The following is a 22,209-nucleotide window of genomic DNA, read 5'->3' on the forward strand; positions in this document are numbered from 1 at the left end:
TATACACATCTTTTAGAACGATCTGTTTAATACACACGGAAAGCGCGTTCCCTGGGGCCCGGGTGCCGCGGGATTCCTCCGCTGTCTGCGGCAGGAGCCGCTCCGGGGGCGACCGTGCGGACGGGGCCCCACCGGTCTCCTCAGGGCCGGCGGCCGTTGGGGCGCGGGGCGGCGGGAAGGAGCCGGCGGCGCGCGCCTCCCTCCCCGCCCCCGCTACCGTGCGGCCGTTAGCGCGTGGCAGTTCGCGCGCAACCGCTGCCGGGGCGCGTGCCGCCGCGCGGGGCTTCCGCGCGCGCCGTGTGCAGCGGCGTGAGGGGAGGCGGGCGGGCGGGCCGGCAGGCGGGGGCTGTTCCTCGTCTCACCCCCACCCCCGCCAGGGCTTCGCTGGCGGTCGCTGCCGCCGGTGAGCGCTGGGAGGCGACTGCGAGTCCCCGCCGCTGGATCCGTTCGGGGAAAGCGAACGAGCGGGCGAGACTTTTACCTTTTCTCTCTTTTTTTTCCCCCGTCTTTTACCCACCATGCTGTGGACGCCGCTGCCCGCGGAGGAGAAGCGGCGGCTCGGCCCGGCGCCTTTCCCCTGAGGAGATGAGGGAGGCGCGGCCGGGCCGGAGCTAGCGCGACCCGCACCTCTCCCCCGTCCTCCCCCCGCCCGCGTCCCCGACCACCATGGGGGAAGAGAGAGAAGCCGCCGCGGCCGCCTCCCGCCACGGACCCAGCAGAGCCCCGCAGCACTGCCAGCAGCCGGACGGCAGTGGGGCGACTGCCCCCCTGGCGCTCCCCGGCGGCAGCGGCGGCAGCCCGGAGAGCCTGCGGAACGGCTACGTGAAGAGCTGCGCGACCCCCTTGAGGCAGGACCCCCCGAAGAGCTTCCTCTCTCTGCTGCTGTTCCCTACCGCCGCCGCCTCCTCCTCCTCCTCCCGGGCTCTGCTCAGCCTGGGCGCCCTGGCCGCCGTTGTCCTCTCGCTCCTGGCCTTTCACGGCCGGGGCAGCGCCGGGGACCAGCAGGACGGGAGCAGCTGGCGAAGCCCCCAGCCGCTGCACGCCTTGCTGTGCCTCTTCCGCTGCCTCAGCCCCCTCTTCAGCATCGCCTGTGCCTTCTTCTTCCTCACCTGCTACCTGGCCGGCGACAGGCGCGGGGAGCGCGGCGGCGGCACGACGCGCTGGTGGCTGCTGGCGCTTCCCGTGTGCTGCTACTCGGGGGACTTCGTGGCGCTGCAGTGGCTGCTGCCCGCCGAGGGGCACGAAGAGGAGCCCCAGGACCCCACCGAGCCGCACATGGTCCTAGGCAGGCTCCTGACAGTGCTGGGCTTGGTGGCAGCGCTGACCCTGCTGCAGAGCTCCCTGAAGTTGCGGCGGAGCCTCCTCGTCTTGGTCTTCGCCAGCCTGGTGTGGCTGGTGTCTCTCAGCAGCCTTCACTCGCTCCCCCCAGACCTCAGACCGCTGCTGGCCGGCTCGGTCGGGGTGGCAGGCTGCCTCCTGGCACTCTGTGGCGGGGAGCGCGGCATCTTCTCGGCTCAGAGCCGAGGAGAGCACCACCAGCATCATCACCACCCACGGCTCCCCAGCGTGGAGGAAAAAGTGCCTGTGATCAGACCCAGGAGGAGATCTAGCTGCGTATCCTTAGGGGAGACTTCGGCCAGCTACTATGGCAGCTGCAAAATGTTTAGGAGACCCTCGTTGCCTTGCATTTCCAGAGAGCAGGTAGGTTTCTCCGAAACTGGAGGGAGAAACTTTCTCAGGAATGAGCACCACTCGCTTTTCCTAACTGCTGTATATGTCTGTGCTGGATGTCTGCTAACTGTCAAAATCCTGTTAGAGGAATGGAGGAAAATGTTAGTCCCTTGGCGGGTTTCTCAACTCGGTTCTGCAGAATCGATGTAATCCTTTACGTCTGTATAGAAGCTAAATCATAATACCATATTTGCTATAGGACGGAAGGCTCTCTTGCTTTTCATACGATCTTAAATATTAAAAAGTAGTTCTTATTGATTAAAACAAAACCCCAAACCAAACATCGTCAGCTATCAGTTGCCTTGTTATTTTGATTGTTTCTTTCCCAAAGCCCACCACCTCCTCCGCTTATGGCAGACTTTACGAGAAAAAGAAACCACAGCTTTCTAGCTGCTCGGCACTTCAGGTTCTTCCCGCTTTCTATCGACAAAATCATTTTTTGAGGGATGTTATTTATCAAATGTTGGCGTTATTTGAGTGGCAGCTGTCCTTCTGCCTGTCAGATTAGTGTCTCGTTTCTCTCTCTCCCTCTCACCCTCTCCTCCTCACTCCACATAAGTTAACATTGGGTTTGGGTTCGTGGGATTTAAGAAACTTTTTTTTACTGAAGAGAGAGCTGTTCAGTAGAGTCTGGAGGGATGCCCGAAATGCTCAGTTTTCTTGAATGGGACTCTGTTGGTTTCTACCTCCCGGAAAACTTTTCAATGAGTCTTGTTTTTTGTAGCGCGAACCCCTGTGTGGGAGGGGAGTTTGTTTATATTTGGGAGCTTGCACGTGAACTGCAGGAATATCGAGTTGTGTTGCCGGTGGAACTGGCCCGAGGCTGCTGCCAGCGGATTATCAGCCCGTTATAGAAGGGAGAATAAGGGGGGTGTGCGGATTTAATAAACGTGCAAGTGGACAGTTTCTGGGAAGTGATTGTTGCTGCAGAATCCCCCATCACTTACTGTTGTGGCTGAAATTCGTGGGTAGTAAATGAAATTTTCTAACTTTGCTTTGACACGTATTCCGTAATGTACTTCTTGTGATTGACTGTGAAACAGGTCTGAGGAAATACGAGGTGAATCTGAAACGGTGGAGTAGTTTTTCGAGCATTTCTTCCCCTGCATTTGCACAATAGGATAATACAGCGGTAATTGTCTTTGCATAAAAGGTTAAAATGCAAATATGCTGTAACAGGCTTCAGAAATACCTCATTTAATATGTTTCAAATTATCTAATGCATACTATGAAAGAAACATTAAAATATTGTACTAGCAGTTAAGATAGGTAGGGAATATTGTATAATAATTTACTTTCTCTGTTCACTTCTGGATATTAAATGCTCTCTTTTTCTGTCACATTTGTCTGCAGTACAAAAAACTTGGAAAATGTGATAACATCTTTCATTAACCTTTCTAGATGATAGAAGATATTTGTTCTTATGCAAGTTACTAAATGCTTCCTTTGATATTCGGCTCACTTCCTAAAAGCATGCGCATATTTCAAGTTAAGGCATTTATTATTCTTTAAGTAACATCATAAATGTCAAGCATAACTAAATACGTAGGATTTATTGGCAGTACTTAAATCATACGTGTTCATAATAAAATGTAACTGTTTGGTAGACTTCCAGAATTTGATATCTTTCTTATCACTAGAAGTGAACAGAAACAACAGAGAGATCTGAAGTTCTTTATTTTCCTAATAGTCTATTATGCTTTACAATAAGTATTTATGCTTTATTAAGCACAGCTTAAATGGGATTCATAGATATATGTTCTGTGCAGTATTTTATATGTGATTTTATAAGGATAACACAGGTTAAATCCTCTGATCTCGTGTCTGACTTGGACAAAGATCAGACGTTGCAGACCTGATAAAACATCAATTGTTTGGGCAGGAGAAGTAAGTTTATAGTGTGCGACTTTATTTGAATAAACGCTGCAAGGGTTTTATATTGCTTCCTTGAAACAGAAGGAATGTATGCACTTCATGCTTTTTAGATACCATTTATTATGTGAATTTTCTTTAAGGGCTGATTGGAGGTTTCGTAGATCTTTATTAAATATTACAATAATTCTTTTTCAATATTAATATTTTAAGATACTGAGTTTAATAAGCATTGATAGGAAGATCAGTGGAGTACCAGGAGTGTGTTGCAGGTCCACCTTGACAGGAATACTTTTTTTGTATGATTGTTATGAACCTCTTGTATGTAGAGGTTTGTATGAACCTCTGCAAGGAGGGGCACATAACAACAACAAAGGCAGATGTAGATTTTAGTTACTCTTTGAGGAAAATAGGGAATACTAGTATTGACCTTAAGTTTTCAGTTACTTGCTGATTTGAAATTATGTCCAACTCTCTGTCTACTTAAATACATGAGAAAATAATTATATTGAGTTGACTATTTTTTCATTAATAAGCTCAAGCCAACAATTCTAAGGGGTTTCTGTGCATTGAGAGTGTGTGTGTGGGACCAGGTATATGCAACCAGTAGTGTGTGCACACTGGAATTAGATGGAGCTATCACTGTTTTCTGGCCTAGAAGTGGAAAGAGGCCCTGCGAGCATGATCTCGTAAATGCTTTCTAATTTGTTCATTCCTTATGACAAATATTTAGATTATTGCTGTCTTTACTTGAACAGGTGTGACAACTATAATGCTGGAAGGTTGATTCTTACCTTTTATATGAGTATCTGTGCTTAGCCAACAAAATCTACAAATTCATGCTGTGTGTGGCTTTTCTGTAGTGCATATGGCCACCAATGTAGTTTGAGATGGGAAGAAAGAGTCTTGAATAGATTGTATCTTTAAATTTTTATATGACTATACTTAAATGTTAAATGCTATATATACTAAAATATATATACTTGATATTATATTATCAAAATCTATAAATACACATAGATGTAAGCAATATGGCTAAAACTAAGGTTAAAAATCATGCAAGTGCTATGTCTTTGCTGAACTCTACTATATTAACACTTCTGCTCACAGAGATTCATATGATTTTAGCAGTAAACAGGCTTTTTGTCTTCTTACTTCTTACTTTATATTCTTGCTATCTTGGACCTAGAGAAGAATTGCGTATTAGCAATATGACTGCTTGGTATTACAAATTTTGTGTAGATGATGTTTTGATTGCATGTATTAGTCAGATGCTACTGGTATCAAAGGGTTTACCTTCATTGACTGTTGCATACTTAGCACTTAATTTTATTTTTTTTTTTCCATGAAAGCCAAATCAGAATTGGCAACCTAAAAGGTGCTTGTCAGTATTGCAGATCTTGTAAACACTCTTATGTCCTGAAAAATACTGTAGTAAACTATTTTTTTTTCTTTATCATGATGGCAAACATGTATGTGAGAGCAAATAACTATATGTAGGAACTCATATATAGGAACTTCTCAGAATCCAGAAAGAATATGTGATAAATATACAGGGTATGTGTCTGCAAACAGAGCTGATACTTTTCCTAGTTACCTGACTAGGTTCAAGCACATAGGAAGGCTGCGATATTTCATGGATAAAGACTGCTTTCGTTTTGCACTCTGTTACTTACAGGAAGAATTGTCCTGTGGTTAGGTTGTTGGATTGACCACCACCTCTCCCCAGTTTCTCTTCCAAGCTATCTAATACCTTAGGAAGATCAGAACTTGATTTCAAGAGTTTAAAATATTTATGTAACTTGAAATTAATGCAATTCCTTATTTGCTTAGACAATTTGTATCTGTTACCTATTTGTGAAAGAAATTATACTTTGTCCTTAAGTACTCAGGGTATAAACTTTCTAGCACAGAAGCTGTCAGTTAATTTGTATTTTATAGTGTGTTAAAATTGTTAAATTCTGATACTGTTTGCAGCCTAGAAACATGTGATCCTTTACCTATTGACTGCAGCCAATAACATGAAAGGTAACTCTTCTTGCTGTGTATTTGACAAACTGGATCTTTGAAATTTTAAGTTTTCCCCAGCAGTTACTATAACTGTTAACACAAGTGTACCTGCATGTCAAGATCTGTTTCTGTTGTTAACAGAATCTTTGTATCTTTCGGGTTTTTATTGTTTGTCTTATGGGGGAGATCAAGGTAGAAATGTGGATGTGTTGAGCTGTGAATGTAATCAATTTCAATGGGATGCAACTGAGTGTGGGGAATATACAAAGAGAAGGATTACATGGTGAAAGTAACAGTCTTGGAAAACTGTTTCTGTCTGATTCTCTCTGACCTTGATGAAATATTTTGTGCTAGATTAAATTTGAAATGAGAAGACTCTTGGTAAGAGTTACATCTTTTTTTTCTTCTTTTTTTTTTTTTCCATTTCTTAAAAAAAACCCAAACCCAAACCTGAAGTTATATTCTTGAAGTATCATACCAACAGGAAAGGATGATTTGAGCTTGGTCTGCCCATAGAGACTGTAGAGAGGTCAGAGTTTAAGATGGTATCCTCTGGCAAAGTGACCGCCAGGACCATACAGCAGTTCACAGAGAATGACAAAGAATGCTATTAGGGAGACTTAGTGCAGTTAAGAACTCTGTTAGCTAAGTTTACTTTAATCTGTTTTTTAAATACCTGAAACTTAGTGTCAGTTCATCTTCTGGACAGAAAAAGTATGCTAAAAGCAGGGAAATGTCTGTAAGTTGTCAGAGTAGCAAAGGGGGTTGACTGTTTCTGCAGGTGTGGTTTCCCAGAAAGAAAACATAAAAGAAGAAAGGAAGGAGGTCAAAGACAACTGTTGTGAAAATGCTGGAGAAATTTGGAGGAAGGTGAGGACGGCCTACTACAGGAGTGACCAGAGCACCAGCAGGAAAGACGTGGAGGAAGCTGTGAGAGAAGGTTGCAAGAACTGCATGATTGACTATGTCAAAGAAAACTAACAGGATAAATTGAATAAAGTACTAATTTTCAGCTTGTTGAAATGAGGGAAAAAAGGTTCCCAGGAGGGTCTGTAGAAAGGCAAAGAGGACAGCTTCCATACTGTGGTTTGTGAACAGTGGATTCTGTGAGGTTAAATATGAAAGGGAAGAGGATTACAGGCAGTCAGGTATATCTTTCTCAGGAAAAGACTCATCTCTTGACACAATGTATGTGTGTGCATAGATATACCTGACAGTACCATCCTAATAGTTGAACTTGACCATCTGAACTGATTGAATGCTTTGGCCTTAGAAGTTTCAAAGATATCAAATTCCAGCAAGTTTTATGAAAAAGGGAAAAGGGAAGTGAAGAGACGCTAGGGAATAAGCCCCGATGCAAGGCAAGTCTGCAGTGTGACATGAACTCTAGGAATCTATATAAGAATGTCTCTTGTCATGAGTGAATTATATTTTTAAAAAAGCTTTTTTCCCCCTGTTTTGGTTTTCTGATGCCTAAAAATGAAAACTTCGTGCAGCCTTACCATCATTTAAACGAATCACTGAACAAACCATCAGGTCTGGTGTTCAGAAACTAGTTGCTGAAGATGGAAAAGAGTAAATCTTGTACTTTTGTGCAGAGATAAGGATTACAGGCAGGGAAACTGGGAGCTGTAGTCTATTCTATCATTGGTGCAAAAACTTGTGGAAGAAAACAGGTAAGAAACTTCTGCCTGCCAAATGAGAAGGGAGGGCAGACCACAGGAGGCTACAGCCATAAAATTTTTTGTTGGAATCTCACCCATTTTTTCAGGATGAAACTATGTGGGGAGAGTGCTGAAAGGACAGTTTAAGACGAGAGTAAAGGGGAGTGCAAGGAAATGTTGATTTTCAACATGACTTTTTCAGTGACTGAAAACAATGCTTAGCAAGATGGAATGACTCAACAGAATAAATCTAATGGAGAAAAAAATAATGGGACTTCTGCAACTCAATAGCAGGAATGAAAATTTAGGGTGAAATTGAGGGCTTGGGTTGGTCAGGGCAGACTGTCTAATACATAAGTGAATGTTAGTGAAGCATAAAAAGGATCAATAACTTTAAGGATCCTTAGTGGAAGTAAAAGAGTACTAGAGCCTTCCAAACAGACAGGAACCACAGATGCTGATAAATTAGAGTTCCCAGGTTAATAAGTTAATTGACAGATGATGATGGTATTTGGGAAGGAGAAGTGTGACAGAAACAGATCAGAGAGATCTGTCCTTAAGGAAGACCGGTTAAGTGAATGGCCTTATAGGTGAATGTGACAAAATGAAGCGTTCTAGGAACTAGAGATGGCATAGCAACAAATGACTGCTGAAATAGAATTATAATTTCTGGAGCAGTTTTACATTTGAAAATGGATCATACAGCTTTGGGAAAGGACACAATTCATATAAATACAGGCAGCTGATGACCAGGAATAAGTTTTGATACGTTGGGCCGTCCCCACTTTTTCATAGCTTTTATATGTAGTATGTTCCTGTGAAACAAGTGCAAATTTACTGGGAGAGAGACAGAACAGGGCATGGATATCCAAGTAATTTCTTTTATATCCCTCTGTTTTTGAGAGTTCAATATTTATGAAAACCAGTGCTGCTATGCAGAACATTCATGACTACCAGTGCTAACCTCACTTTGTGTGAGGAAAGCTTTGTGTGGAAAAAGCTGACATATTTCCAACTAAATGGCTGCTTGAATGGTAATCCTGACAAGTTTTGTTACCCACTACTGAGATACCAGCCTTAATGTTCCTTTATGCGAACCCAAATACCTTCACTAAGTTAAAGGCATATTTGCAGCAAGTGTTCCATTTGTTGTTCATTAGATAAATAAAAGTTTGGTTTATGGCATGTTAAAATTATCTTTTTCCTAAATAATTTACTATTTTAAAGCAATTTTAACATAGAAAATTGCACAGTATTTGGGTGCTTTGGATTTGGTTTTGAGAGATCTTCCCTCTTTTATGAGGAACGTTCCAGGCTTTTTGGTATGAATTAGCAATGTAAGTACATTGGTTTAGCTATATCCATGCTGGTAATAGTAATTGAGGAATATACATGGGGTTTAATTTGGGGTAAGTACTTTCAGTACAGCCAGTGCTGCTCCCCAACCCCAGAAGAACTGTACCACTGCTACCTGGTGATACAGCAGGCCTGTGTCACACCTGCCTGTTTATATCTATTGTCAGTACTGTCAGTTTGTATCTATTATCAGCAAAATTCATAGTATAGAATAAACTCTTCTGAAAGTGTCTGAAACTTAAGGTTTGCCAAGGGAAGTTTTATCAGTTTTATTGAAATAACAGCTTAGCTATGACTCCCTGCAGAGGCATCATGGTATTAGAGTGTCTCAGCCTTCATTATTGGTCGTGTTACATTTTCTTTTTGATTAGATTAAACCCTTTTAACAGGACAGGAGCGAAACTAAAGACTAAAAAAGGCATTCTTATACTAGGCTCACTGTCTGCATCTTTAGCATGATTTTTGTTCCAAAGTGACCTAAAATTAAAGACCTGTATTTATATTTAGGGTCTTTTTATTTTTCATAGAGTCAGTTTAATATTACAGATACAATAATAACTTATTTTCCAGTTTTGTGGGTGTTCTTTGTTGGTTTTTTTTTATTTGTTTGTTTTTCCTAAATACTGTTGTTTGATACTTGTTTACCACTTCAGGAATATAGTTCTCTTCCTTCTGTTTAGTAGATTCTCTTACAGGAATTCTAAACTTCTGGGTACTCTAAGTTACTAATACAGGATAAGAAGTACAGGGTTTTTTAAGAACAGGTATCAGTGAGTTTTTCTAGTACTTTTGGCTCTCCAGAACACACACAAATTGCTGATACATCTACTGTTTTTCGACATTTGATGACCGATAAACACTAATCCTCAGATATCTTTTTATCTTCTGTGTGAGAGATGTATAGCGGTCAAGGAACCTTACAGTGTGTATGCTTTACAGAAGTGGATGGACTCTTAGCTGGGCTTGTAACTTTGGAAGGGATAGATATGAACAGATTTTTTGTGAGCTTTCTCTGAGGCAGGGATTAATCCCTGTATTTAAAGGACATCATTAGTAGTTAATAAAATTCAATGTCATGAGTGTAGCTTAATGATGGTAACTTTAAAAATAAAGCACTGTATTTGAGAGAAGTCTTAAGTGATTATTGTCTTGATTAATGTCCACACTAGCCTTCATTTCATTTGGTTTGCAGCCTAGACAGTGTAATGTGTAAATACACTCACAGGCTCTTTGATACCCCTTCTTGCAATTCCACAGTATCTTACACATTCTCGCTCCCCTAGAATTATTCTCATTATATAGTATGAAATTAAATTTCAGTTAATTTAAACTGTGTTTTTGTAGATACAAGCGATTATAGTGTGTGGGTAGTAGGGGTGGGAAATTGGTGTTGAAACCTGGAGGTGTGATTAGCAGACTGAAAAAGTTTTGATCCTATGAAATGCCATCTGCTCTGGCACTGCCCTGAAGGAATTGGCTCAGACTGGGAGAAGTAAAAGCATACTAGCAGTTTTACTCTTGACTAGCTGTCTCTGCAAGGAGCAGGCTTTATTTTGTTCAGGGAAAGATGAATGTTGATCTAGGTTATACTGCTTCCATTGAGATTTTCCATGCAAATGTGCACTGAAACATGGATGTACCTACTGTGTATTGCTGCTTATAGACTGGGGTAAATACAATAATGATGACAGGGGCTTTGTTCTTCCTAACATGTTAGTATAGGATAGAGCAGTATATTTCATATCTTAACTAGAAAACATAAACGAGCTTGTTTATGCTCGTATAGTATAGTCCACCCTATAACTACCCACTTTCTGTCCTTGTTTCATCTAACCGCATTTTTGGGGCAGCATAATATCCATTTGGGGATCACCGAAGCATGCTTACAAAGCAAATTTCAAATGGAACTTGCAATGAGAGAATCTCAATTGATTATGCACATAGACGTTCAAGTAGCCATCTTCTAGTTTTGGGACTTTTTATAGCAAAATGCTGAGGAATGTTACACTGGATCTTTCCAGCAATTAAAGAAATGTAATATGTCTATCTGAAGTTAAAATGATGTAAATAACAGCTTTGTGCTGTTACGGCAGAGCACAGTTGAAAGTATTTTGATTACAAGTATCTGTTAGCTTATTTTTAAGTAGTTAAAGAAAGGCATTAATTAGAATGTGTATTAAAGTTTCTTGCTACTTTTTATTCACCATAGCAGAATGTTTCCATGCCATGGTAATACTGAAAATCTAATTTTTCTTTCTATTTGGGGTTTCTGGTTGAGCAAGTTTGATTAAGAAAGAAGAGTCTGGAAGAGCTCTTGTGTTAATGATCAGTCTTTTTTATCATTGCTTTTAATGAATTTATTTTTCATAACTGGAAGCCTGTTTGTTAGATGCCAAAGAATTTTAAAGAAGGTTGAAAATAATAGGTTTGCAAGTGATTTTTCTATGATGTCAAGATGAAAATAAGAAAATGGGAGCAGATGAGCAGAGGCAGATGCTGCCTATTGCTCTAAAGGGTGGCCTGTTTTCAAATCTTCCGAGACAATGGCTGTCATATCAGAGACATCTGCAAAATGTTCTGAAGAAGAAAGTAGTACTTCAGTCTATGTGCAAAGGGTAACAATTTTTTGTGAAGAGTAAAAATCAAAACTAGTTAAAAGACTCTAAGCTTCAAACAATCTTGTTAAAACTGAGTAAAATTCTGTGGTTATGTATGAAATTTGCATAACCAATTATTAAGATCATTAAGGATAAAATTTCAGGACAAATTAATTTAGAAACTGATGCTATATCTGTAAATATGAAGTTGATATCTTGTTCAGGAAAGTATCTTACAACTTCAGAAAAGATTCAAACTGTGTTTCATATAATAGAGATGCCATTTCAGGATTTACTGCAAAAGTCAATACAGCTTTAAAAATGGACCTATAAAGGTATACAGTTAGTCTTTTGTCATTTTTCTTGTATGAGACTAGTTGCTGTTAAAATCTCATTGCTAAAGATTTGTAAGTCTTCTATACTTGCCTTAAGACTTATTCTGGTAGGAAGCTCCCTATAGTCAGTAGAGTCAGCAGAGCACTTAAGCTTTCAAGTGGAAAAGAATATGTGTTTTACGGTGTTTAAGGATTGAGATTATACTCCTTACTAGTTTAAAAATTCACAGGGTTTAATGTAATATATAACTTTATCTCTCAAGTAGCAAGTGCAAGCAATTTATAACTTTATCTCTCTAGTAGCAAGTGTGAACAATCTCAAATGAATACATTCTTAAAGCTACGTTCCTTTCACCTGTCTGATGGAAAGGATTCATAGAATGGTTTGGGTTGGAAGAGACCTTAAAGATCCTCTAGTTCCAACACCCCTGCCATGGGCAGGGACACCTCCCACTAGACCAGGCTGCTCAAAGCAACCTGGCCTTGATCAATTCCAGGGAGGGGGCATTCACAGCTTCTCTGGGCAACCTGTGCCAGTGTCTCACGAGCCTCACAGTAAAGAATTTCTTCCTGATATCTAATGTAAATCTATCCTCTTTCAGTTTAAAGCCATTACCCCTTGTCCTACCGCTACATGCCCTTGTAAAAAGTCCCTCTCCAGCTTTCTTGCAGGCCCCTCTTAGGTGCTGGAAGGCTTCTATAAGGTCTTCCTGGAGCCTTCCCTTCTCCAGGCTGAACAACCCCAACTCTCTCAGCCTGTCTTCATAGTATAGGTGCTCCAGCCCTCTAATCATCTTCATGGCCCTCCTCTGGACTTGCTCCAACAGGTCCATGTCCTTCTTGTGCTGAGGACTCCAAAGCTGGACACAGTACTCCAGGTGGAGTCTCACCAGAGCAGAGCAGAGGGGGAGAACCACCTCCCTTGACCTGCTGGCCACGCTTCTTTTGATGCAGCCCAGGATGCAGTTGGCTTTCTGGGCTGTGAGCTTGCATTGCCGGGTCATGTTCAGCTTCTCTCGTCAATCAATACCCCCAAGTCCTTCTCCTCAGGGCTGCTCTCAATCCATTCTCCACCCTGCCTGTATCTGTGCTTGGGATTGTCCTGACCCATGTGGAGGACCTTGCACTTGGCCCTGTTGAACCTCATGAAATTTGCACAGGCCCACCTCTCAAGCCTGTTCAGGTCCCTCTGGATGATACCACTCCCCTCTAGCATGTCAACAGCACCACACAGCTTGTTGTCAGCGGCGAAGTTGCTGAGCATGGTGCATTTTTATTTTTAATTATTTGGGCCTTGAAAGTACAAGAAAAATAATTTCCCAGGAGATTAATCTTCAATAGTAAATTGCTTACTTGCATGTCTTGTATTTTTTGAAATGTCATTTTTCTTTCTCTTTCCCTGTCCTTATCTGTTCTTAATTTTACAATAATTTGAACACCTCTTCCTCCCAATGTGTTCTTTCTCTCACTACATGTTACAAGATCAGTAATGTAATTTGGTCCAAAATTACAAGTATCTTTCAGCAAAGACATAAAAGTGTTCTGACTGAAAACATTTTTCTTTTTTAGAAACCTAGTAATCAAATTATTGTTTAAAGAAACGTATAGAACATTTGGTAACATATAATTTATAAAATAGAAGAATTAAATATTTCTTTGCATTTACAGCATAAAAATATTTCTAGAATCCTTTATTTCAGTACCATGTAAATGTTCATTATTTAAAAATGATACATAAGTAGACTGCATTTGAAAAAGTGTGTACATTTATTTTATTTTTGACATACTCATACATATCTCATCCTTTACCTTGATACTGTACAATACTGTAAAGTTCTTTGTTTTTTCGTATTTTTTTTTAGTTCTGCAAGTTAGATGCAACGTGCTTACTCACCTGTTTCATTCTCAGTAAGCATAACTGTAAATTTATTTATAAGATCTTAGCTCTTAATATGTAGGCTTTTATAGTTACGAACTTATTCTTTGCTGCCCAAAGAGAATCGGTATGTCTTCAGTAGTTTCAAAGCTGAAAACAATCCTCTGTTTACTTCCTGGAAAGAGGGGACAAAGGTTTTCTAGGTTGGTTTGTTTTCTTCTTTTTTTTTTTTTTTTTTTTTTTTTTTTTTGAGAAGACTAAGCCTTTAGCCATCTTGTTTATGTTTTGCCTAACTCTTTCCTATTGTAAGCAAGTGAGGAGGGAGAAACAGGAGTAGTGCTGGCTCAAGTGCTGTAGTTGTAGAAAGAGTAGTTGGCTGAGTAATCATAGGGAATGAACTGTCCCTCAAAAAATAAATATTGAACATCTTCCTCCCTTCACTTCTCCTCCATTCAAAATGGAGGGAAAGAATTAGATTTGTATTTGTCAATGTACCTTCAGTGTATGAGAGCTATAAGAAAGATTTGCCTGATCTTTATAACACTGACGTTCATATAAGAATTTAATTGAGGTATTTCATTCTGATTACAGCTTCAATTGTGACAGGGTCAGTAGAAGCACAAGAATATTCTCTGTCCTGATGTCTTGAGCTTTAGTTGCCTTCACAGGGCAAGCAAATTTCACTGGACTCTTGCAGAACTTTTTTTTTTTAAGGAAATTTTGAACTTTATTTCCAATTTCTGAGTAATACTTTGGCTCAGCATGTCTGTTAGATTCCCAGCTGTGTCCCAGGTCTGTCTTTTTCTTCCCATCAGCTCTGCTTCACTTTCTGAGAGGTTCTGCAGTGGTACCCCTGCAGATTTCAGGAAAAGGGGTAAGCCAAGAAAAGCCAGAGTAAAAAAGAACAGTGAGTTCCCTACATCTGTCTTGTCATGAGCGTCATTTGGGAGGTTATCTAGCCTGGTTGACAGAGCTGTATTTTTCTTCTTGTGTCTCAGAGTATAGCAGGACACAGAGCTGGAGAAAAACTGTATATCATGATGGTGGATTCCATAGTTGGTGGATTGTTATTAGGCAGATAACAATTCTGAGTATTACAAAAGTACTAAATCGTTAGTATTTAGCTAGACTTTCAAGCATTATGGAGGCTAACCTTTGATGCAGGATGCTTTTTGTTATATATCAATTACATAACCAAAATGGTTAAGTACTTTGATGCTTATGTTCATGTTTAGATACAGGTATTTTTTAGTGTCCTCTGACTGAACTTGTATGTGGGTGTTCCTCCGTTTGGTTCTAATCCAGGCATCTGAAAACTCATTTTATCAAAGATGTCTTCAGCAACCACTGTATGTTTTAATTTTGGAGAAGCTGTCTGAACCTTGAATGCCATAACCTAAAGCTGTCATGTGGCTCATGATTTTTCTCAAGGCTCCCCGGTCCATTGTTTAATAGGGTCAGTGTGGGAATCTTTTGTATCCCAGCATAATGCTGCAACAATAGTTTCACGAGTTGGTGCTGGTTTGCTTCCCTTCCCTACGGGGATATTCAGGCTCCTCAACATGCCTTGTGTCATCACAGGTTTTCTGCCTGTCATTGCCTCTTCATCCCCAAAACTTCTTGATCTCTTTCAGGAATTTCCATAATCGCAAACCAGACTACTTCCTTTAATTTTTTCTGAGCTGGCTTTCCATTCAGTTGCAGAAAATTTTCTATTGTTGAAGAAAGCATTTCTTTTTTTTTTTGTTGTTTTCTGCCTTCCTACCGACTATGTGGGTACGGCAACATCAGAACAGAGCACAATGCAGGTGTATGGGAAGAAGCTAAGAAGTGATGCAGAAGAAACCATACTAATAGAGTAGAAGCTTGCTGATGGAAACATCGGCATTTAGAGAAACACATCTCTGAGATGCTAACAAGTAGTTAATTGTTGACTAAGCTGGAACATTGATCATATCATGTAAACACAGTAGCCCTTTTTTGTTTCTTATTTTCTAGATAAATGCAGTTGCCAGTGTGTACCTGCATACTGTTCTTCAGAGTTTTATTTCAGACCACTTGTTTGTCTGTACCCCTGGGCTTTTTGGCCTAACACTTCACATTTTGTGTTTTGGGATATGGATAAGTTATGATACTAGATTTTAGCAATAAGGCCTCCCAAGAAACTGCAGAATCCATGATGTATTTGAAAGAATGAGACTTCTAGTTACTGGAAAATCAGGACTGTTTTAGAACTTCTTTTAGGGCAGTTCTAACTTGATATGAACCTACCCTCCTGCGTGAGGAAGCTTTTGTGAAAGAAATAGTGAAAAGTCCCTAACGTTGCCTCCTCCTTGCACCTTCGCATTTTCGATACCTAGTTCTCTTTAGTGGTCAGGAAGCTGCTGTGACAGGTTGTTCTGTCTGTCTGTCATCTGGCTATTTCAGAATGCTTTAGGGGATTTCCCACTTAAAATTGCACTGGGTAGATCAGTCAGTGAACATGGGAGACTTTTTTTCAGCAGTAAATTTCATGTGTGTTTTTCCTTGGTGAAGAATTGCCCTGAATTTTTAACCAAAAATATTATTTTATCTAGCCTTTTTGCTTTCTTTGTGTCCCATAACTATTCCATAGTACAGAAAACCACCATATAAGCACTGATATCAGCACATTAAAAGCTCTGTGTTGGAATAGTTTGTTTCATGTTTATTCGTGTCCTGAAATGACCAAATTCAAATTTGAAAATAAGCGCTAAAATTACCTTTGTGTGTGTGTGTGTGTGTGTGTGCACAAGACATTGTCAAGAGAGGCCAATACTCACCTTTTCTTTTTTATTAATGGGTTGGTTTGTTTGTTTTTTTTAAATTTGCTCTAGAATCTGCGGCTCCCTTGAAAGATAGCTCACTGGTGAGATCCGTGCTCTCTACATTTTTTTAGATCAAAATGTGATTTTTGTTTTCCTTGGTGTATCCAGTAACTGTTTTGTGACACATTTTTAAAACATGCTTCCTACTTATATATGAATACACATCTATTTGAAGTGAGTAGTTTGATAGATCGTCATGATGTTTATACCCAACGTAAATTAGATACAGTATAAAATCAGGAAAATTCTAGAACATACAGTTAAAATCAGAGATACAGATAATGCAATGTTTTATGTAAAATATGCAGGTGACTAACTTTTTTAAACTTAATTTGTGGCAGAAACTTTCAGTAATGCAAATGCAAATTAAAAGATGTTTTACTTATTTGTTTTATTTTAGATGAAGTTTTCTTTCTCATGTTTTCCTTCTCAATTAAAAAGAAAATGCAGTGTAGACAGCTATTGAAAAGGTGTGAGAAAACTAAAAATGCATGCACAAAACCTTGCTGTAAAAGTTAATTTCTAGGTAGGATAGGTTAACTTCAGAGATGTTAGTGAAGGGTTAAGCTGAGTGTGTTTCGCTGGCTGCTGAGTGAAACAGGATGCAGTGACTACATTGTCAGACTGCTGGTGTGAGTGCAAACAGATGAGGAAATGCTGGATCAGGCACTTGAGCAACTTGGGCTGTTACCTAGGAAACCGCTTGCGTCATACTTGCCAGCAATTAGCTTACAGTTCTTTTATTTTTTGATAGTGTTGCAAGCTGAACTCGACGGTTACAAAGGAAAAGACTGGCTTCATCTCAAACTGTTCGGTTGTGACTGAGGCTATGGCGCTCATGAAAATTTACAAAGTGCTACTTCGGATAAATTCAAAAATTATTTAAACTCTCCAGCCTACATCTCCAAAGAACATTGTAGTTGTGCTTGATTCTGAAAGATGTACAGTCAAATTTTTGTGATCTGTATGAAAATGATCTTCCCTAGTTACCAAAATTAAGTACGATGCGAGTTTAACCAGTGTTTCAGCTTTCACCACCTTTTCTAGCAATTATACTGAAGTGTTCTTGTGTGCTACATATTAAAATGTAGTTTTCAAAATTAATGTTACCTGAGGTTTAACCTCTAAAGCAAGGAATTTTTTTTCCAAATACTTTTTTCCTGTGTTGATTAAAATTCAGTAATTTCCAGTGGTGACCTAGCCACTAAAGCAAACCAGTTCGTGTTGAAAGCAGTGTGTATTTTATCTCAGAAAATCATCATGTCTTTTGCATTTCAGTTAAAAACTGTAAACAAATTCACAGTAACTGATTTCATATTGGTGTATGTTGTTGGTATGGGTATTGCTTTATATAACTAGCTATGGCTAGTTATTTTTTTAGGGAAAAATCATGTAGTGACTGCCAGGTTAAACCAAGAGTGGTTGTCACTGTGTTTTTACTTTTTTTTTTTTTGTTACATAGGCAAACACACAAATGAACTTAGATTTTAACAAACAAGTATTGTAGTACATAGTTAAAGGCTTAACTTGTTAAAATGTTGAGGTTAATACAGAATACACTTCTGTTCCTGTGTTTGTGTGAAGCTTAAAAAGTTAAAATATTTTAAGTGTTTGAATACTAGGACTTTTCAAATTATTTTGGAAGAATTCTTCCATATAACACCTCACCTTTTCTTCCTTTTGAAAAGAATAACTTTGACAGATCATCAGAGCTGTGTTAGTATATGAAGTCCATAAACAAAGCTCTTGGGGGGGAAAGAAACCCAACTAACCAAACCTCCCTAACCCCCCCAAAAACCACCCAAACAAAAACTCCACCCAACCATGAAAAAAAACAAACTCCAAACCCAGCTCTTCCCCCCCCCCGAACCCTTGAATATAAGGCTTAGAAAGATTGAGTATCTCTGTTTCTGCACATTTATGATAGATTAGCTTGGCTTTAATAGTCTACCAGCCCATATTTTCTGGGCGTTTTTCACACTGTAGGCCAGTGCAATCTATGGTTAGCTGGTCACTGGAGTTGCATTCCAAACAGGGATCACTGTCTACCTGGCCTGGGATCTTCGTATGCGATTCTCTTCAATTTTATTTTATTACCAAAAAATATTAAAAAGAAACAAAAAAAAGCAACAGAAAACATTTTGTGTGGGGGTGGAAGTGGCTAAAGCACTGGGATGCCATTCTAAAGGAAGAACAACTGGTTTTGCTGCTAGTTCAGAAGTGTTTGACTGACTTGTCCAACCTCACTAACACATGTTGCATGTGGCCACTGCTTTGTATGTGCTTTATTTGGTATGTATTCATATTAGCTCAATTGCAATTTATGAAGTTTTACTATTGAAGTGAATGAGTTTTGGGATTTAAGTCTGTATGATTAATGAACAGATAATGTAGATGTTAACAAAGCAAGATTTGGAAAGCTCAAATTTGAATTGTGAATTTTGTCCTTAATATTCTTTATCCCTTCAATTCTGGACAGTAAAATGGAGGTTATGGTGTCATCAGATCACCGTTGGGTTCCATGAGCGTATGTTCAGTAACTTTACCATTTATTTAGGGCAATGCCTGCAAGTTATGCAATATATCAAACATATTGAATGTTTTGTTTTATCCTCATTTAGTATTTTAGCTCTGTAAGCCTTGTCAGTCTTCCTTCAACGAAGGAGATAGGAGTTACGTGATCACATACTTATTTTCCTGCCTAACTTTTAATAACGTTTAATTATCTGAGTTTAATCTTCTTTCCAGCACTTGTTAACTATTTTCAAAGTGCTTGTATGAGCTGACAACATTCAGTTGTTGTTTCCTGAATGTCATATTCTCAGCCAGACTGTTTGGTATACATGCATGTTTCAAAAGATAAGTCTGTAATAACAGATGGAACTGCAACTTAGTAGGACACTACTTGTCTGTTTAATATTTCATGCATTACAGTAAGGGACTGCATTTTTTTTTTCAGCAAAGTCTTTGAAGTTTCGTATGATTTCTAGGGAAACATTTATTTTATATCTGCCATAATCAGATATAAAGTTGACTTTGTAAGTCAACTTGTCTAATACTGTATGTTCTGTAACTTCTAGAACCAGTCAAATAGGTGGGTGCTATGAAAGAGAAAAGGGATTAAGGTCTCTTCCATCTCCTGATTGTGATTTTTACAGAGGAAAATAAATCAGTAAAATGTTTTTTACAATGTTTATACTATGAAGTATTTTGTAGAAAATTCCACTGAAAATATCAAGAAAGTGATTGACAGTCCATCGTTTCTTTTATCTATGTAGCTAAAATGTACAGTAGTCAGATCACCTCGCATGGATAGTTTTGTGCATCAGGAATATGTTATGTATTTCTGAGTGACACAAAGGGTTTTTTCTTTGTTTTGTTTTCTCATCGCATGGTTATGTTTCTAAATGATCGTTAGAATTGCCTAAGATGGGCAGGATTTTTAAAAATATTCTTCTTCTTCTCATTATCTAATTTGAATAACTTTCCTCCAGGTCTTTTTGTTTTCAAAGCATCTTTGCCAGAAATGTTTTTTTGTTTCCATGTAATCATTAAGATCAATAGAAGAAATGATTTAGACTTACTTTTGTTCACCAGCCCCTTTCTCCTGATATTAAAATCTCTCTCTTTCCTCTGAGTAGGAAGTTTCTCTACAGCTCCACCCTAGGACATCACTACTTCAGCCTGCAGTAAACCTGTCATTGGGCTTCTTTGTTTGTTTTGGCTTTTCAGAGGATAAAAGCTAGGGGGAATTACAGAGAGGCATGCCTTAGCCATCTCTCAATTTTCCTGGCATGTCCTTTACTATTTTGTGATTTTCCTTTGCTATTTTGTGATTTTCACCATTTATTTATTGTCTGTGTCCGAGTAAGTAACTTGTTTCCAGTTTCTTCAATATCAGGCTTTCCCTCGATGTATTTGGTATCTACATAGAATTTGAGTCCTTTAATTAATCAACAGAATGTAACAGTTCCCTAAAATCTTGTGGAATGGAAAGCTTGTTTCTCCTTTTCATTGCTTTAGATGACAGTTGCAGGTGACTTTTCTCAGTCTCTGTATCCCACTACAGTTTTTTTCTGGGATAGTAGTTTTATAAACATTTCTGACATAAAATCTTGTCCTCTGTGTACCATAGCTATTTAGAGGAAATATTTTTGCTAAGATGCACACTGGAGGCCGAGACTTCAGTGTCTTCTAAGGTCGAGTGATCAAGTGATGTAACGATATCTTTTATATACCTCCCTTTTTTTTCTTTCTTTCTTTTTTTTTTTTTTTTTAAATTTTGGAATGCTGAACTTTTGTATTTGTCTCTGATATCGTTTCTTTTTTTTTTCCCCAGCCTTCCTCGTTGTTCCTTCACATTGTGGTGGGTTTTGGTTTGGGGGTGGGGGTGGGGGCGTGTTGCCTCTCTTTTTGCTGATAATACCAAATACTAATTAAAATGCATGGTGCAACAGCAGTTTTTGTTGGCTGGGAGGTATAATTGCAGTGCAAGTCTTGATTAAAATTTTGAGTTCTGGAGTCAGAGCATGAGATTTTTCTGATGCTAAGAACTATGTCCAATTTAGATTAATTTGTATGTCGTTTCAAAAAAGGATTTTTTTTTTTTTTTTTTTCACCTTTGGACATATCCATTCTAATCTGAACACCTCTATGCAAATGTTCCGATTCCCTGAGTGCTTTGTGGTGCTTCCACTGAAAGGAGTGGTCCTTCCCAGCACTGTCTGCTTGTTCTTGCCTTGGCACCATCCCCCTTGTGCTGACACAAGCGTTCATGAGACTACATAGTGAACTAAATTGGGGAACTAATCCATGTTAAAACTAATCAGTTCTTTTTGTAGTTCCTTGCCACGTGTCTGCATGAATGCTATTGCTGCACAAGAGAGGGAGTGACACAGGGATGGGAATGAGCAGTTGAGGGAGGGCCAGACTGCTCCTTTATTGTGGCAATGCCATGTTGTGCTGATTTAAGAGAACTAATGGGACTGCAGTGTAAAGAATGGATGTGTTAGAACTTCCCAATAGCAAATAGCATCCCCTCATGCTCAAAAGCCTTTATATTTTTTCTATGTCTTGAGTGAACTGTATATTCTGCATTTGTCTACTTGAAGTAAAAGGAACAGAATGCTTCAACATTGGATAGCTAAATATGGCAAACAGGTACTTAAGCAATTGCACTCAGGTGTGGTATCACACTTGCAACATAGAACATTATACACAAAGTTTTCACAAAGACCTTGAAGGGAAAGGTGCAATTTAAATATCTGTTAGTCTTGTACAGTTAATGGGGCAGAGGGTTCTTTTGAAAAACAATTTAAGATTCTATGGTAACAGACAGAATCATACCGCATTCATATGCGAGAACAGAATGAACTGGGAAAGGACATACATGAATCAGATTCTTCCTAATACCTGAGTATTTGGCACTTTTTTAAAACCGTACTTTAATACTGTTGTGTTTATGTGAAAATTCTTCATTATTTTCAGAGTGAAATAAAATGAAAACATTATAAAACTGTAACAACACTTTTGTGAGTCACTTATGAGTCTTGGACTCTAATCAATCCATCATGCTTCCATCTACAGGGCTGAATATGTAATATGGTAGTGGAGAAAAGCTATTACCTTAGAATGTAGAAGTGGAAGTCCTCTCATGCTGAGTCAGGAATTCATCTGTCCCTCTTTGATGCTTTTAGGTATTTTGATGATTTTTCTGCTCCCCTTTTGTGGGTACCTGAAATTTCCAATAAAAAAAGTTGTTAAAGTAAGGAAGCTTCAATCCAGCTCTTTGCAGTAACTTTCCTTGGCGTTCAATTTTTGTGTTGCTAAAAGTTCACATATGTGACAGCAAGTAAGAGGAAAATGTGATCAAAATGACCGTTTCTTACTAGTAGTTCAAGCCCATCCTGAACTCCATGGGAC

At 39.4% G+C, this 22,209-nt stretch overlaps 1 protein-coding gene across 1 annotated transcript in view; it reads left to right on the forward strand.

Moving 5' to 3' along the window:
* Positions 1 to 304: 304 nt before the first annotated feature.
* PDE3B (phosphodiesterase 3B) overlaps positions 305 to 22,209 on the forward strand; it is a 96,256-nt gene continuing 74,351 nt past the window's right edge. Inside the window, exon 1 of the mRNA XM_054201003.1 lies at positions 305 to 1,701. Within this exon, the coding sequence (XP_054056978.1) occupies positions 667 to 1,701 (1,035 nt within the window). The 5' untranslated portion in view covers positions 305 to 666. The remainder of the gene's footprint in view (positions 1,702 to 22,209) is intronic.

This window comes from Rissa tridactyla, chromosome 4 (genome assembly GCF_028500815.1).
Source record: "Rissa tridactyla isolate bRisTri1 chromosome 4, bRisTri1.patW.cur.20221130, whole genome shotgun sequence".
NCBI lineage: Eukaryota > Metazoa > Chordata > Aves > Charadriiformes > Laridae > Rissa > Rissa tridactyla.